This window comes from Bufo gargarizans, unplaced genomic scaffold (genome assembly GCF_014858855.1).
Source record: "Bufo gargarizans isolate SCDJY-AF-19 unplaced genomic scaffold, ASM1485885v1 fragScaff_scaffold_519_pilon, whole genome shotgun sequence".
Lineage (NCBI taxonomy): Eukaryota > Metazoa > Chordata > Amphibia > Anura > Bufonidae > Bufo > Bufo gargarizans.
The window spans coordinates 11,272-29,602 of record NW_025334129.1 but is presented as its reverse complement, the minus strand read 5'-3'; the positions used below and the strand labels follow the sequence as shown (position 1 = coordinate 29,602).

At 51.6% G+C, this 18,331-nt stretch overlaps 1 protein-coding gene across 1 annotated transcript; it reads right to left on the bottom strand.

Moving 5' to 3' along the window:
- Nucleotides 1-645: 645 nt before the first annotated feature.
- LOC122922584 (talin-1-like) lies at nucleotides 646-17,407 on the bottom strand. Its single transcript, XM_044273250.1, has 26 exons — nucleotides 17,256-17,407; nucleotides 17,003-17,125; nucleotides 16,697-16,840; nucleotides 16,452-16,613; nucleotides 16,217-16,357; nucleotides 15,958-16,139; nucleotides 15,732-15,864; nucleotides 15,564-15,665; nucleotides 15,303-15,473; nucleotides 15,069-15,218; nucleotides 14,888-14,989; nucleotides 13,385-13,504; nucleotides 13,124-13,270; nucleotides 11,409-11,575; nucleotides 11,138-11,321; nucleotides 10,478-10,603; nucleotides 10,271-10,387; nucleotides 10,005-10,190; nucleotides 9,823-9,930; nucleotides 9,636-9,741; nucleotides 7,849-7,973; nucleotides 7,514-7,639; nucleotides 7,366-7,428; nucleotides 7,108-7,290; nucleotides 6,907-7,032; nucleotides 646-1,440 (listed from the first exon to the last, which is right to left on the bottom strand). The coding sequence occupies exons 1-26, from the start codon at nucleotides 17,268-17,270 to the stop codon at nucleotides 1,309-1,311; spliced, it is 3,441 nt and encodes a 1,146-aa protein (XP_044129185.1). The 5' UTR covers nucleotides 17,271-17,407; the 3' UTR covers nucleotides 646-1,308.
- Nucleotides 17,408-18,331: the final 924 nt, after the last annotated feature.

Sequence of the window (18,331 nt, the reverse complement as noted above, 5' to 3'; positions counted from 1 at the left end):
CGCTTTTATGAGTTTTTTAAATATTCCATTGTTCTCTTTACAGTTTTTCAGTGCTTCCTCGCCTCCCTCCTGTTTTAGTGTTTTATATGCTTTCTTTTTGTCATTTATTGCTTTCTTTACCGTTCTGTTTATCCACATTGGTTTCTTCTTGTTCCTTAACCCTTTTATTCCCATACGGTATGTACCTCTCACAATTAGAGTTTAGGATGCTTTTAAAGATATCCCATTTTGTGGCTGTATCTTTATTTTTGAGGACTTTGTCCCAGTTAGGCCTATGGCCTCTCTCAGTTGGCTAAATTTAGCTTTTTTGAAGTTCGATATTTTTGTTCCTCCCTGAATTAACAGCTAAATTATCTGAAAGGCCCACAAGGGTAGGGGTTAAATCCTGGAGATCTTGTGCACGCGCCGCTCATCTATAGAGCCTCAAGTATAGTGAGAGCAGCTTCAGGAATGCTGTTCTGATTCCTCTCCTGGCTTCTGTGGCATAACTTCCAGTGGTTGAGCAGAGCTGACCATGGACCTCAGCACAGCGTCTTACTACTACTTGACAGAAGGCAGCCACAACCTGTCCTTGAACAGTGGCAGACGGACCCTCCGCCACGTCTTGCAGCTTACGACGGTGATTAAGAAGACAAGAGCCGCCTCTCCGAGGTGAAGATATTTATTGGTGAGAAGAGTTTTGGTGGAGCCATGGAAGTGAGCAGGCACAGACGGCATCGCTCACGCTCCATCAGAACAGCATATAAAATTTCAACAAAATGCAAAATAAAAATATATACTTTATATAGAAATGTAACGGGATGTCATGGGGAGACGAGGAAGCGCGCGGCACGGTAAGGAGTAACAGTTTGATTGTGCACGGCACGTTCAGGCACTTGTCGGCATGTGGTCGCACATACACAGAGGTCACCAGGCACACAGCATTCACTCCACCTCCCTGTGAGTGCACAGCGGAGGACAGCAGGAGAGGCAAGCAGCTGGAGGTTAATACAGCATAGACAGGGCATCAGCCCTGCTCACAAGCCAGCGTCAGGGCAATAAGGCACCACCAGTACAAAACAAACCGTTCACAAGCTGGGAACGGACAGTATTCACACAACGTGTTCTGCTCTTTCCAGCTCAGGCATCTGAGGAAGAAGATGAACCATGTGGCCCCAAGTCCCAGAGCACCGGATTCATACTGACTACTGAGGCCCATGTGCAAGAGTGATTAGTGAGCGGGAGAAGCCGGTTAAGCCTCAGTAGTTGGGAAGGGGGGGGCTGGGTAATGTTAATGGCATGTTGGGTGGGAATGAGTCAGCCGAATTTTCAGTTCTGGGAGTCTTCTCGCAGCTCTGATGGCAGAAACTTATACTGCTGCTGTCTAATCATGGCCAGCTTCTTCCGCGCTTCCTCAAGCTCGCGCTCTTTACGCAACATTTCTTCCTGAGCTGCAATAATCTGCAAAACAAGGCCATAATCTGAGGACTGTTGGCAATGCCTATTCGAAGACAAGCAGGTGAACATCCCACCACAGACATGTCATCAAAGGACACGTCACCCAGGTCTCCAGCTACTAGTGTATGCATGAAGCTCCCACCATAGTGATGTCATCAGGGAGAGACACTTCACCCAGGTCTCCAGCTACTAATGTATGTATGAAGCTCCCACCATAGTGATGTCATCAGGGAGAGACACTTCACCCAGGTCTCCAGCTACTAATGTATGTATGAAGCTCCCACCATAGTGATGTCATCAGGGAGAGACACATCACCCTGGTCTCCAGCTACTAATGTATGTATGAAGCTCCCACCATAGTGATGTCATCAGGGAGAGACATCACCCAGGTCTCCAGCTACTAATGTATGCATGAAGCTCCCACCATAGTGATGTCATCAGGGAGAGACATCACCCAGGTCTCCAGCTACTAATGTATGCATGAAGCTCCCACCATAGTGATGTCATCAGGGAGAGACATCACCCAGGTCTCCAGCTACTAATGTATGTATGAAGCTCCCACCATAGTGATATCATCAGGGGGAGACACTTCATCCAGGTCTCCAGCTACTAATGTATGTATGAAGCTCCCACCATAGTGATGTCATCAAAGGACACGTCACCCAGGTCTCCAGCTACTAATGTATGCATGAAGCTCCCACCATAGTGATGTCATCAGGGAGAGACACTTCACCCAGGTCTCCAGCTACTAATGTATGTATGAAGCTCCCACCATAGTGATGTCATCAGAGAAGGACACTTCACCCAGGTCTCCAGCTACTAATGTATGTATGAAGCTCCCACCATAGTGATGTCATCAGAGAAGGACACGTCACCCAGGTCTCCAGCTACTAGTGTATGCATGAAGCTCCCACCATAGTGATGTCATCAGGGAGAGACACTTCACCCAGGTCTCCAGCTACTATAGTATGTATGAAGCTCCCACCATAGTGATGTCCTCAAAGGACACGTCACCCAGGTCTCCAGCTACTAATGTATGCATGAAGCTCCCACCATAGTGATGTCATCAGAGAAGGACACTACACCCAGGTCTCCCGCTACTAATGTATGTATGAAGCTCCCACCATAGTGATGTCATCAGGGAGAGACACTTCACCCAGGTCTCCAGCTACTAATGTATGTATGAAGCTCCCACCATAGTGATGTCATCAGAGAAGGACACTTCACCCAGGTCTCCAGCTACTAATGTATGTATGAAGCTCCCACCATAGTGATGTCATCAGAGAAGGACACTTCATCCAGGACTTCAGCTACTAATGTATGTATGAAGCTCCCACCACAGTGATGTCATCAGGGAGAGACACTTCATCCAGGTCTCCAGCTACTAATGTATGCATGAAGCTCCCACCATAGTTATGTCATCAGGGAGAGACACATCACCCAGGTCTCCAGCTACTAATGTATGTATGAAGCTCTAACCATAGTGATATCATCAGGGAGAGACACTTCATCCAGGTCTCCAGCTACTAATGTATGTATGAAGCTCTAACCATAGTGATGTCATCAGGGAGAGACATCACCCAGGTCTCCAGCTACTAATATATGTATGAAGCTCCCACCATAGTGATGTCATCAGGGAGAGACATCGCCCAGGTCTCCAGCTACTAATATATGTAAGAAGCTCCCACCATAGTGATGTCATCAGGGAGAGAGACTTCACCCAGGTCTCCAGCTACTAATGTATGCATGAAGCTCCCACCATAGTGATGTCATCAGGGAGAGACACTTCACCCAGGTCTCCAGCTACTAATGTATGTATGAAGCTCCCACCATAGTGATGTCATCAGAGAAGGACACTTCACCCAGGTCTCCAGCTACTAATGTATGTATGAATGAAGCTCCCACCATAGTGATGTCATCAGGGAGAGACACTTCACCCAGGTCTCCAGCTACTAATATATGTATGAAGCTCCCACCATAGTGATGTCATCAGGGAGAGACACTTCATCCAGGTCTCCAGCTACTAATGTATGTATGAAGCTCCCACCATAGTGATGTCATCAGGGAAAGACATCGCCCAGGTCTCCAGCTACTAATATATGTATGAAGCTCCCACCATAGTGATGTCATCAGGGAGACACGCGTCACCCAGGTCTCCAGCTACTAATGTATGCATGAAGCTCCCACCATAGTGATGTCATCAGGGAGAGATACATCGCCCAGGTCTCCAGCTACTAATGTATGTATGAAGCTCCCACCATTGTGATGTCATCAGGGAGAGAGACTTCACCCAGGTCTCCAGCTACTAATGTATGTATGAAGCTCCCACCATAGTGATGTCATCAGGGAGAGACACGTCACCCAGGTCTCCAGCTACTAATGTATGTATGAAGCTTCCACCATAGTGATATCATCAGGGAGAGACACTTCACCCAGGTCACCAGGTACTAATGTATGCATGAAGCTCCCACCATTGTGAGGTCATCAGGGAGAGACATCGCCCAGGTCTCCAGCTACTAATGTATGCATGAAGCTCCCACCATAGTGATGTCATCAGGGAGAGACACTTCACCCAGGTCTCCAGCTACTATAGTATGTATGAAGCTCCCACCATAGTGATGTCATCAGGGAGAGACATCGCCCAGGTCTCCAGCTACTAATATATGTATGAAGCTCCCACCATAGTGATGTCATCAGGGAGAGACATCGCCCAGGTCTCCAGCTACTAATATATGTAAGAAGCTCCCACCATAGTGATGTCATCAGGGAGAGAGACTTCACCCAGGTCTCCAGCTACTAATGTATGTATGAAGGTTACCACCATGGTGATGTCATCAGGGAGAGACACTTCACACAGGTCTCCAGCTACTAATGTATGTATGAAGCTCCCACCATAGTGATGTCATCAGGGAGAGAGACTTCACCCAGGTCTCCAGCTACTAATGTATGTATGAAGCTCCCACCATAGTGATGTCATCAGGGAGAGACATCGCCCAGGTCTCCAGCTACTAATGTATGTATGAAGCTCCCACCATAGTGATGTCATCAGGGAGAGATACTCCGCCCAGGTCTCCACCTACTAATATATGTATGAAGCTCCCACCATAGTGATGTCATCAGAGAGGGACACGTCACACAGGTCTCCAGCTACTAATGTATGTATGAAGCTCCCACCATAGTGATGTCATCAGAGAGGGACACGTCACACAGGTCTCCAGCTACTAATGTATGTATGAAGCTCCCACCATAGTGATGTCATCAGGGAGAGACACGTCACCCAGGTCTCCAGCTACTAATGTATGCATGAAGCTCCCACCATTGTGAGGTCATCAGGGAGAGACATCGCCCAGGTCTCCAGCTACTAATGTATGCATGAAGCTCCCACCATAGTGATGTCATCAGGGAGAGACATCGCCCAGGTCTCCAGCTACTAATGTATGTATGAAGCTCCCACCATAGTGATGTCATCAGGGAGAGACATCGCCCAGGTCTCCAGCTACTAATGTATGTATGAAGGTTACCACCATGGTGATGTCATCAGGGAGAGACACTTCACACAGGTCTCCAGCTACTAATGTATGTATGAAGCTCCCACCATAGTGATGTCATCAGGGAGAGAGACTTCACCCAGGTCTCCAGCTACTAATGTATGCATGAAGCTCCCACCATAGTGATGTCATCAGGGAGAGACATCGCCCAGGTCTCCAGCTACTAATGTATGTATGAAGCTCCCACCATAGTGATGTCATCAGGGAGAGATACTCCGCCCAGGTCTCCACCTACTAATATATGTATGAAGCTCCCACCATAGTGATGTCATCAGAGAGGGACACGTCACACAGGTCTCCAGCTACTAATGTATGTATGAAGCTCCCACCATAGTGATGTCATCAGAGAGGGACACGTCACACAGGTCTCCAGCTACTAATGTATGTATGAAGCTCCCACCATAGTGATGTCATCAGGGAGAGAGACTTCACCCAGGTGTCCAGCTACTAATGTATGTATGAAGGTACCACCATGGTGATGTCATCAGGGAGAGACACTTCACCCAGGTCTCCAGCTACTAATGTATGTATGAAGCTCCCACCATAGTGATGTCATCAGAGAGGGACACGTCACCCAGGTCTCCAGCTACTAATGTATGTATGAAGGTACCACCATAGTGATGTCATCAGGGAGAGACACTTCATCCAGGTCTCCAGCTACTAATGTATGTATGAAGCTCCCACCATAGTGATGTCATCAGGGAGAGACATCGCCCAGGTCTCCAGCTACTAATGTATGTATGAAGCTCCCACCATAGTGATGTCAGAGAGGGACACGTCACACAGGTCTCCAGCTACTAATGTATGTATGAAGCTCCCACCATAGTGATGTCATCAGAGAGGGACACGTCACACAGGTCTCCAGCTACTAATGTATGTATGAAGCTCCCACCATAGTGATGTCATCAGAGAGGGACACGTCACACAGGTCTCCAGCTACTAATGTATGTATGAAGCTCCCACCATAGTGATGTCATCAGGGAGAGAGACTTCACCCAGGTCTCCAGCTACTAATGTATGTATGAAGGTACCACCATGGTGATGTCATCAGGGAGAGACACTTCATCCAGGTCTCCAGCTACTAATGTATGTATGAAGCTCCCACCATAGTGATGTCATCAGAGAGGGACACGTCACACAGGTCTCCAGCTACTAATGTATGTATGAAGCTCCCACCATAGTGATGTCATCAGAGAGGGACACGTCACACAGGTCTCCAGCTACTAATGTATGTATGAAGCTCCCACCATAGTGATGTCATCAGGGAGAGAGACTTCACCCAGGTCTCCAGCTACTAATGTATGTATGAAGGTACCACCATGGTGATGTCATCAGGGAGAGACACTTCATCCAGGTCTCCAGCTACTAATGTATGTATGAAGCTCCCACCATAGTGATGTCATCAGAGAGGGACACGTCACACAGGTCTCCAGCTACTAATGTATGTATGAAGCTCCCACCATAGTGATGTCATCAGAGAGGGACACGTCACACAGGTCTCCAGCTACTAATGTATGTATGAAGCTCCCACCATAGTGATGTCATCAGGGAGAGAGACTTCACCCAGGTCTCCAGCTACTAATGTATGTATGAAGGTACCACCATGGTGATGTCATCAGGGAGAGACACTTCATCCAGGTCTCCAGCTACTAATGTATGTATGAAGCTCCCACCATAGTGATGTCATCAGAGAAGGACACTTCACCCAGGCCACTAGCTCTTAATTTATGGGACTGGGGTGGGTCTTAATGGCAGCATGATGGCACTAATGGGTTGAAAACTCGGGCCTTTACACTACATGGAGCTGATCTGGAGAGCGGACATGGAGTCCGTTATGTACTAAGAGCAGGTTTGGTCATTTCCGTATCAGATGTTTGTGCACTTATTGATTATACATACGGTACATGTGCTGCCATCTCACCTGTGCAATCCCTCCCACCATCTTCTCCTTCACCACCACCGTCTCGTCATACTCTTGGAATGCAGCTGCTTTTTGAGCAGCTTTTACTAGGTTGTCGGACGCTCGCTTCACGGCGTTACCTGCCACCTGTGGAGATACGACATCATTAGAGGTGAGGGCCAGTCCCCTTGCTCAGGACATCCATGTCCTCCATCCACCCACCTGCAGTCTCTTCATGGCCTCCGAATCATGGTCAGCTTTCACTTTACAAGCCACAAGAAGCTGAGCTGTGGATGCAGCCACCTGCTTAGCGGATGATATCAGCTTCTCCTCGCTGGCATGACCTTGAACCGCAGAATTTGCTGCCTCACATAAATTACTGGTAGCGGCAGCGACCATCCTGGCCTGGGGAAGTAGAAAACATCAGGTAAAACACTGCACCGCTGTAGAAACCTCCAGTCACTGCGCCCATATACTCACAGCTGAGATCAGACCCTGCGACCACTGGCCATCATCTACTGCATTGGCTGGGATAGCTCCAACCTGAGGAAGGAAAGCAGAAGGTGTGATGGGAGAAACCAGGAGAAAGCAAAGCACGATCCTCCTCCAGGAAGGCACAAGAACCCACCTTGCCCTGGGCCACCAGCTCTCTCTGGGCTGCAGATGCCGCTTTGACAAGGGCACTGGTGGCTGCTGCAATGGACTTGGCTGCCTCCAGGATCTGCTCTTCGAAGTTTAAGCTCTCGTCCGCCTGCTGTAAACACAGAAGAGCCAACGGTGAGTATGACAAATCAAGATGCAACAAGCTGAGCAGGTCTTGTGGTGGAGGCCACGGACTGGACGTCCACAGCAGACTTCAGGTTGGATGGACCTCCATCATCTTGGTAATCTGATGTTTAGGTTGATTCAGTAAAGCTCGGCCGTCTGGAAGAGGCGAGATCTTTGGTACCAGGGGTGACTTACCTTGGGTTTGGCACGAGGTTTCAGCTGCTCGAGCTTCTTGGCTGCGGCTTCTATAGCGGCTGCAGCTCCCAACAGCTCATTCTCAGCAATCACCGTGGGGTCTTCGGGATCCACCCATTCGGTGCCTGAACACATGAAAGAATGGGCGAAAAAAGGGTCACCGAAAACCTGTGGGACCCTCCACTACAATACTGGTTCTTACCACAAAGGGCGGCTCCCTGGGCAGGCTGATCCTACCCTCCTGGCTAACCATAAGAAGGTCTGAGAGTCTGACTGCAAGATCAGACTACACAGGGCTTGTTGTCTGTTACCATGGAGACACTGAATGAGAAGTGTAACAGGTCAATCAGCGTCCTGCACAGAGACACCTAGAAAGGAGGATGCTGACAGCCCCTCCTTGTGAGATATCGGTGGGCTGCCCAGCGCACCCCACCACATCCTGCCCCGATCCCTTATTGAGCTGCACCGTCATGTGAACGCCCTCTTATCCCAGGCTGCACCGGTATGTGAACGCCCTCTTATCCCAGGCTGCACCGTCACGTGAACGCCCTCTTATCCCAGGCTGCACCGTCACGTGAACGCCCTCTTATCCCAGGCTGCACCGTCACGTGAACGCCCTCTTATCCCAGGCTGCACCGTCACGTGAACGCCCTCTTATCCCAGGCTGCACCGTCACGTGAACGCCCTCTTATCCCAGGCTGCACCGTCACGTGAACGCCCTCTTATCCCAGGCTGCACCGTCACGTGAACGCCCTCTTATCCCAGGCTGCACCGTCACGTGAACGCCCTCTTATCCCAGGCTGCACCGTCACGTGAACGCCCTCTTATCCCAGGCTGCACCGTCACGTGAACGCCCTCTTATCCCAGGCTGCACCGTCACGTGAACGCCCTCTTATCCCAGGCTGCACCGTCACGTGAACGCCCTCTTATCCCAGGCTGCACCGTCACGTGAACGCCCTCTTATCCCAGGCTGCACCGTCACGTGAACGCCCTCTTATCCCAGGCTGCACCGTCACGTGAACGCCCTCTTATCCCAGGCTGCACCGTCACGTGAACGCCCTCTTATCCCAGGCTGCACCGTCACGTGAACGCCCTCTTATCCCAGGCTGCACCGTCACGTGAACGCCCTCTTATCCCAGGCTGCACCGTCATGTGAACGCCCTCTTATCCCAGGCTGCACCGTCATGTGAACGCCCTCTTATCCCAGGCTGCACCGTCATGTGAACGCCCTCTTATCCCAGGCTGCACCGTCATGTGAACGCCCTCTTATCCCAGGCTGCACCGTCATGTGAACGCCCTCTTATCCCAGGCTGCACCGTCATGTGAACGTCCTCTTATCCCAGGCTGCACCGTCATGTGAACGCCCTCTTATCCCAGGCTGCACCGTCATGTGAGCGCCCTCTTATCCCAGGCTGCACCGTCATGTGAGCGCCCTCTTATCCCAGGCTGCACCGTCATGTGAACGCCCTCTTATCCCAGGCTGCACCGTCATGTGAACGCCCTCTTATCCCAGGCTGCACCGTCACGTGAACGCCCTCTTATCCCAGGCTGCACCGTCACGTGAACGCCCTCTTATCCCAGGCTGCACCGTCACGTGAACGCCCTCTTATCCTAGGCTGCACCGGTATGTGAACGCCCTCTTATCCCAGGCTGCAGCGGTATGTGAACGCCCTCTTATCCCAGGCTGCACCGTCATGTGAACGCCCTCTTATCCCAGGCTGCACCGTCATGTGAACGCCCTCTTATCCCAGGCTACACCCTTGGTACACAAGGGGCACACTCGTCACCTTTCATGGCCTCCGCAGACTGGATCAGCTCGGTTACTGAACCGGCCACATGTTTGGAGAATACCGCCAGCTGTTGCTTCAGGTCGGCGCTCGGCTTATGAAGGATCTGTGAAGAAAGAAGATAGAAGATGAGAGCACCGTAAGTGACCATGGGCGGCAGCCCTGCTCCTCTGCCCGTCGCACTCACCACCAGCACATGGTCGAGGAGCTGCAGGTAGCCCGTGGCGCACTCCTTTCCGAACCTCATGGCACGGATGCGCACGTCTGCGCTCACCTCAGGGTGGTAGGCGGCTTCCTGTGGACACAGAGGACACGGAGTCACCAAGCTGCTCTGGTGCCATTCACACCGCCATTTGTCACATGACGCACCTTGCATGAGCGCAGCATGTCAGCGATCGCCCGCCGGCTCAGGTTGGCTGTAGCAATGACGTCTTCCTGACGACACGAGTTTCCGGCAGCAACAGCCTTGGCAGTGGCCATGGTGATGCCTTTGGTCGTGCGAATGAAGTCCTCTGGGGTGGACGTCTGTGGAGGAGGCTCCGGGGAGGTGAAAACCTGAGAGGGAAAGGGAATAAGGGAAATAAGAGGTAAAGCCTCCATATTCCTGACGCCTCCCACTCCGACCCCAGACTCACCGCAAGCTCCTGCCTTATGTGTTCTATTGTGGCCTCCAGGGCCCGGGTTCCCTTGGTAGCCTCATCTTCCACAGCTTTCACAGTTTTCAGGAGAGACGTCACATTGGTCACCATCACCTGGAACCACAAAAATATCAATGACCCCGAGACACTCTGCATCATGTCGGCCACTGTGTGTGACCGATCCCAAACCAGGTGGTCACTTACCTTGGCTGAATTCTTCAGCTGGTAGACTGAGGGGTCATCACTTGACTTCCCGGCTGCAGCCTTGGTGGCACTGATCAGATCGCCTAGAGCCTTGGCCACGTCCTTCACTGCATTTATGAGAACCACCTGACAAAAGAACATAACATCTGAGGTGATGGAGAGGTCCCCGAGGTACAGCCGACCAGGCTCAATCAGCACCGCATGATGTGTCCAAGGTGACCGCCTGGCCATGAATTCAAGCGCAGGCACCGTCAGAGCCCACCCAGGTCGCTCGTAGCTACTGTACATGGATCCCATTCTGAGTTTTTAGGAGGGTGCCACCTGATGTACATGGTTCTGATGGATCTTCATTTCTATTTCAGGGCGAGACACCTCCGAGCGCCTTCATACTGCCCTCTTCAGTATCTTATAGCGGTGATAACACCACACAGTACAATGCTGTGGACATCTGAGGAGGTTGGGCTCTTTATAGGGCTCCCCGGCCATAGAATCTATGAACTGACTATGGTCCCAGCTCATGAAGACGGCTGACAGGAGCTGCAGATTGGGACAGTCCCGTAAACCGTACCTTATACTAAGGGAGATATTAGCAGAAAGCAAAGGTCTCCACCTTCTTGAACATCGCAGACACTGCCCTGAACATGGTGGGTCTAACTCTACCTGAGTCTCTGGGTCCTCAGATCCCAGGCTGGCCGCACCAAGCTTGACATTCTCAGCCAGTCGTGTGATAGTTGTCACGGATGATTGCGCAGCCTGGGCCAGCTTCTCTTGACTGGACGTTGCATTCTGAACCAAGACCTTTGTGTCTTCTACCAGAGCTTTGGCAGTCTTGAGGATACCCTCGCTGCAATTTGAAAACATGATGCACTGGGTCAGAAGGGGGCCACCTCAAATACCTGGACTGAATCCATCAGGACACATCACTGCTCACCGGTGATCTGCAAACGTCTCTGCGTTCTCTCTGTTCAGCGTTCCAGCTGTGGCAAACATAATGGTGGTGTCCAAATCAGCAATGATCCCAGACACGGCGCTGGCAGCGGTGATACAGGCCTGCGTGCCACGGTTACCAGCCTGAAGGGCGGCCAAAACATGAGAGACCTAGGAGTAAGAACATTAACACACATGAGGATCACACATCACTGTCATTGCTGACCATGAAAGACACGGCAGGGTGAGGCTCACCCACACCGATGTCATTGCTGACCATGGAGGACACGGCAGGGTGAGGATCACACACCGCTGTCACTGCTGACCATGAAGGACACGGCAGGGTGAGGATCACCCACACCAATGTCACTGCTGACCATGGAGGACACGGCAGGGTGAGGATCACACATTACTGTCACTGCTGACCAGGAAGGATACGGCAGGGTGAGGATCACACACCGCTGACCATGAAGGACACGGCAGGGTGAGGATCACACACACCAATGTCACTGCTGACCATGGAGGACACGGCAGGGTGAGGATCACCCACACCAATGTCACTGCTGACCATGGAGGACACGGCAGGGTGAGGATCACACATTACTGTCACTGCTGACCAGGAAGGATACGGCAGGGTGAGGATCACACACCACTGTCACTGCTGACCATGAAGGACACGGCAGGGTGAGGATCACACACCGCTGACCAGGAAGGACACGGCAGGGTGAGGATCACACACCGCTGACCAGGAAGGACACGGCAGGGTGAGGATCACACACCGCTGACCAGGAAGAACACAGCAGGGTGAGGATCACACACCGCTGTCACTGCTGACCATGAAGGACACGGCAGGGTGAGGATCACACACCGCTGTCACTGCTGACCATGAAGGACACGGCAGGGTGAGGATCACCCATACCGAAGTCACTGCCGACCATGAAGGACACGGCAGGGTGAGGATCACACATTACTGTCACTGCTGACCAGGAAGGATACGGCAGGGTGAGGATCACACACCGCTGACCAGGAAGGACACAGCAGGGTGAGGATCGCCCACACCGATGTCACTGCTGACCATGGAGGACACGGCAGGGTGAGGATCACACACCGCTGTCACTGCTGACCATGGAGGACACGGCAGGGTGAGGATCACACATTACTGTCACTGCTGACCAGGAAGGACATGGCAGGGTGAGGATCACACACCGATGTCACTGCTGACCAGGAAGGATACGGCAGGGTGAGGATCACACACCGCTGACCAGGAAGGACACGGCAGGGTGAGGATCACACACCGCTGTCACTGCTGACCAGGAAGGACATGGCAGGGTGAGGATCAGACACCGCTGTCACTGCTGACCATGAAGGACACGGCAGGGTGAGGATCACACACAGCTGTCACTGCTGACCATGAAGGACACGGCAGGGTGAGGATCACACATTACTGTCACTGCTGACCAGGAAGGATACGGCAGGGTGAGGATCACACACCGCTGACCAGGAAGGACACAGCAGGGTGAGGATCGCCCACACCGATGTCACTGCTGACCATGAAGGACACGGCAGGGTGAGGATCAGACACCGCTGTCACTGCTGACCATGGAGGACACGGCATGTTGAGGATCACACACCTCTAACCAGGAAGGACACGGCAGGGTGAGGATCACATAGTACTGTTGCTCATGTGGGACCACTGCCCAGCTGGAGGCCTCCACCTACCTTTTCGGACACAAGCCGTGCACAGTCGATCAGCTCTCTCTTGGTGTAAGCGTCTGTTGGGCAGCACTGGAGGGCACCAGCTTTTGTGACCAGCTGAGAGCAACCATGGCCCAGCTCTTGTACCCGCTGCTTAATGTGGGATCCAATCTGAAAGCAGAAAAATCACAGATCTGAGGGAGAAGAAGGAAATCTCACACAAAAACAAAGGGGACCATGGGATAAAGGACCCACAGAGGCCTCAGGATCATCAGCACTTCTCACCTCTTCATTTTCCGCTGTCATAGATGCCGGTTTGGCTTCATGTGCAAGTTGGCCATAGTCTGAAGTAAGTTGGCTCGCCAGAGTCCCCAGTTCATCAGGATTTGTGGTGGATTTTGTGACCTGGAAGATGCAGAAAATTATACACAGGATACAAGCCTTAGAGGAGGGAGCTGAAATAATGACCCTGAATAATATATAACCTGACCCCAAAATAACAGTAATGACTCCCGGTGATGTATAACGTGACCCCAATGTGTGCAGTTAAAGACGACTCCAAAGATTTACAGCTCTTACAGTAAAGAACCAGCTCCTGATGTGACTGCTCCACAGATTCACAGCTCTTACAGTAAAGAACCAGCTCCTGAGGTGACTGCTCCACAGATTCACAGCTCTTACAGTAAAGAACCAGCTCCTGAGGAGACTGCTCCACTGATTCACAGCCCTTACAGTAAAGAACCAGCTCCTGAGGAGACTGCTCCACAGATTCACAGCTGTTACAGTAAAGAACCAGCTCCTGAGGAGACTGCTCCACAGATTCACAGCTCTTACAGTAAAGAACCAGCTTCTGAGGCGACTGCTCCACAGATTCACAGCTCTTACAGTAAAGAACCAGCTCCTGAGGAGACTGCTCCACAGATTCACAGCTCTTACAGTAAAGAACCAGCTCCTGAGGAGACTGCTCCACAGATTCACAGCTCTTACAGTAAAGAACCAGCTTCTGAGGCGACTGCTCCACAGATTCACAGCTCTTACAGTAAAGAACCAGCTCCTGAGGAGACTGCTCCACAGATTCACAGCTCTTACAGTAAAGAACCAGCTCCTGAGGTGACTGCTCCACAGATTCACAGACCTCACAGTAAAGAACCAGCTCCTGAGGTGACTGCTCCACAGACTTACAGCTCTTACAGTAAAGAACCAGCTTCTGAGGCGACTGCTCCACAGATTCACAGCTCTTACAATAAAGAACCAGCTCCTGAGGTGACTGCTCCATAGATTCACAGCCCTTACAGTAAAGAACCAGCTCCTGAGGTGACTGCTCCATAGATTCACAGCCCTTACAGTAAAGAACCAGCTCCTGAGGTGACTGCTCCACAGATTCACAGACCTTACAGTAAAGAACCAGCTCCTGAGGTGACTGCTCCACAGATTCACAGACCTTACAGTAAAGAACCAGCTCCTGAGGTGACTGCTCCACAGATTCACAGACCTTACAGTAAAGAACCAGCTCCTGAGGTGACTGCTCCACAGATTCACAGCTCTTACAGTAAAGAACCTGCTCCTGAGGTGACTGCTCCACAGATTGACAGTTGTGGGGATTTCATATGGGGCAGCCTTTCCCCATACATGTTGACAGGCTACCATTAGATGCCCTCCAGGCTCCTGATCAGTTTTGGTTCTCTTCTCTACATGCTCCAGATGGGGGCGCACTAATCATTTGTGGGGCGCGCACAGTATGACGTTCGGACACCGTAAAGGTGAGGCCCGTTGGATGCCGGCACTCACCATCTCCTGAACCGTCACAGCAATGGCTTTGGCCGTTTTCACCATTGTCGTCTGATAGTCAACAAAGGATCCCTCTGGTTCCCCGATGGGCTGCTCATCCAGCTAGAAAGAGAAGTCGCAGATCAGTCATCAGCTGGATCAGTCATCATCAATGGCTGCTGTCCGTATAGGAGACACTAACCTTGTTGATGGCCTGAGTGATAGAGTCCACCATTCCCCCTACGGCCCCTGCCGCACTCGCTGCCTCATTAAAAGTGGCAGTCAGGTCGTCCACTGCTTCGTGCATCATCTGGGCGGCTTCATCCAGAGATTCCTGTGTATGTGCTGCCACCTGCAACAGCAAACCACAAGCTGGGGTGAACTCTGGCTGAGAGGGACACGCCTAGACTGCTGGCTTTGGGCTCCGGCCCCTCACCTTGGGGTTGCCTCCAGCCTCCTTGGCAGTGTAGAGCATCTGCAGGGCCGATTCTGCTAACGTCTTGGTCTGGTCCAGAAGGTTCATCTGCTGCTGGTGGTTGATGGTCTTGGAGGCGGCTCCAATAGCTGCGTGGGTCAATGGCTCAAAGTACTGCGCCATCTGAGATACCTGCCAGGATGAAGAACACCAGGGACTGGTTAGGGCTTGGTCTCAAATCCACGAGAGACCACCGCACAGTCCCTGAGAGAACACCCTTACCTTGTGTCCGAGCTGTGACGAGTCTGCCCTCGCTGCTGCGGCCAGCGGGTCTATGAGGTTACTGATCTCCTGCACCGATGTCTGCATCTGGTTGTGCAAAGCCTGGAAGGAAAGCAGATGTGAGAGGCAGCAGTATAAAGCAAGCCCACAGCCAAGGCTCACACTCACCTCCTGGGATATGCCCTCTCGTGGCAACAACTGTTGACTGATGGCTTCTAAGGAGGCCTGGTCTAGCTCTCTCACCGCCTGGTTCAGCAGCTCGATGGCCTGGTCACATTCTCTCTGACCTGGTGCCTTCTCCCTGTGGAGTGACGGACATGTCAGGAATCACATGCCACCTTGGGAACACTTCGGGAATCTAAGCAGGACTGTACGCCGCCCCTCGCCTTCTCACCTCATGTTAGTGATCAGCTTTTTGATGGAATCAGACACTGTGCGGGAGTGGCCAGCTAGCACTGACCACTGCGGAGGGTCCTTAGGGTTGGCAGCCAGAGAACGTGCGGTCTGGATCAGGCCAGAGGAACTTTCCAGCATGGCCTGAGCGGAGCTGATAATGGGCTCCATGGCGCGGAGTCCCTGAAAAAGTGACAAGCCAACAATAAGCCAAACTGTGGAAATGTGAGATGTCCACGACCGCATATCAGTATCCTGACCTCCGGCGAGATATGCGCTGGAACACTAGCAAACTCTGGATTGGAGGCAAAGGCGGTGAGGTTCTCCACGGCGTGGATCAGTGGGATGGTGGCATCACGGCACTTCACCCGATTCTCTTCATTGAATGCTCCATCCAAGGCCTAAAATAAAGAGATGACCATGACCTCCTCAGGCATTACATCGCTGAACGCAATGCCACCCATCAGGCAGGATTACGGGACGGTATGGATGTACCTTGATGGTCTTCACTAGGTTGGCTGTGCTGTTGGCCACCTCCTTAGCTGACTGCACAAACTGCCTCTTGGCCACAGGGTTGGAGGTGTGAGTTGATGCCAGGCGGCAGGCGTTGCACAGGGCAGACGTGTGTTTGGCCACTATGGTGGCAGCTGACAGCACCTATGGATGGAGAACATACACATGAGGACATGATGGATGGAACAGAGTGCTCTACGGACCCAATAGTACCCCCAGGTTATTACCTGTGACTGTGTGCAGGCCGGGTCTCCCAGGTTCTGACATGCCATCTGAATAGCCTGATTAGCTCGAGCAAACTGGGTGGGATCCACAAGACCCTGCGTACCGGCGCGGCTGCTGGGGTCCGAAACTCCAACAAGATATGCAGCCTGAGCAGAGGGAAAAGGTGAGAAGTCACTGCTGTGCGCTACTGGACAAATAGTATACAAGAGTCCATCTCTACATATCCGGGGAGGTGTCCGGCTGGTATATACAGCCAGCGGGGAGGCGTCCAGCCGGTATGGTTGATACCCGACATCCTGACCACCTACCTGAGCCGCTGCCTCGGTCAGACCACACAGGGCTTTTGAGGCAGTACCAACAGATTCACCAAATTCCGGTAAATTACTGGTCTTGGCGTGCTGAGAGATTCCGGCCATCGATTCACCCAGAATCTAAAAGAAGGAAGAAAAATAAACATTACCACCACTGTGGATTGTAATGTGGGAGGTATGAAGGATGGGGCCCCGGAGTGACCGAGACTGCGAGACGTGGACACTCATGACAGAGTGAAGAGGTCTGCACCTTGGAGTTCTCCATTACGCTGTCCAGACAGTGGAAATAGGACTGGTCGTTGACGGGCTCAGTCGGGTTCTGCAGCAGTTCTCGGACAGTCTGGAATCACAGATGTAATAATGTCAGTGCTCAAGAATCACCTCCAGAACCTACAGCTCAATTCTAAAGACACAGGAGATGACACCTTCAGAACCTGGAGCTCAATACTAGAGACACAGGAGATGACACCACCAGAAACTACAACTCAATACTAGAGTAGAGACACAGGAGATGACACCTCCAGACCCTACAGCTCAATACTATAGACACAGGAGGTGGCACCTGCAGAACCTGGAGCTCAATACTGAAACACAGGAGATGACACCTCCAGACCCTACAGCTCAATACTATAGACACAGGAGATGACACCTCCACCCCTCTACAGCTCAATACTAGACACACAGGAGATGACACCTCCAGAACCTACAGCTCAATACTAGAGACACAGGAGATGACACCTCCAGGACCTACAGCTCAATACTAGAGACAAAGGAGATGACACCTCCAGAACCTACAGCTCAATACTAGAGACACAGGAGAGGACACCTCCAGACCCTACAGCTCAATACTAGAGACACAGGAGATGACACCTCCAGACCCTACAGCTCAATACTAGAGACACAGGAGATAACACCTCCAGACCCTACAGCTCAATACTAGAGACACAGGAGATGACACCTCCAGATCCTACAGCTCAATACTAGAGACACAGGAGATAACACCTCCAGAACCTGGAGCTCAAAACTAGAAAGAAAGGAAATGACAACCTCCAAAACCTGGAGCTCAACACTAGAGAAACAGGAGATGACACCTCCAGAACCTGGAGCTCAATACTAGAGACACAGGAGATACCACCTCCAGAACCTGGAGCTCAATAGAGACTAGAGTTGCATCGGGTATCATAACCCAATTAATACTTTTAGACCTGGATCAATACGATACTGGGATTTACTATTTTCCGATACTGGGATTTACTATTTTCCGATACTGGGATTTACTATTTTCCAATACTAGGATGCGCAGCCTACTATCAGTCAGAGAACATG

Bases quoted from the DNA above. Each gene is read 5' to 3' on its own strand.
- LOC122922584 (XM_044273250.1), bottom strand. The intron at 15,865-15,957 runs GTGAGAAGGCGA...GTCACTCCACAG, and splicing joins AAGCTGATCACTAACATGAG to GGAGAAGGCACCAGGTCAGA. The intron at 10,604-11,137 runs GTAGAGTTAGAC...TTCTTTTGTCAG, and splicing joins CTGAGGACCCAGAGACTCAG to GTGGTTCTCATAAATGCAGT.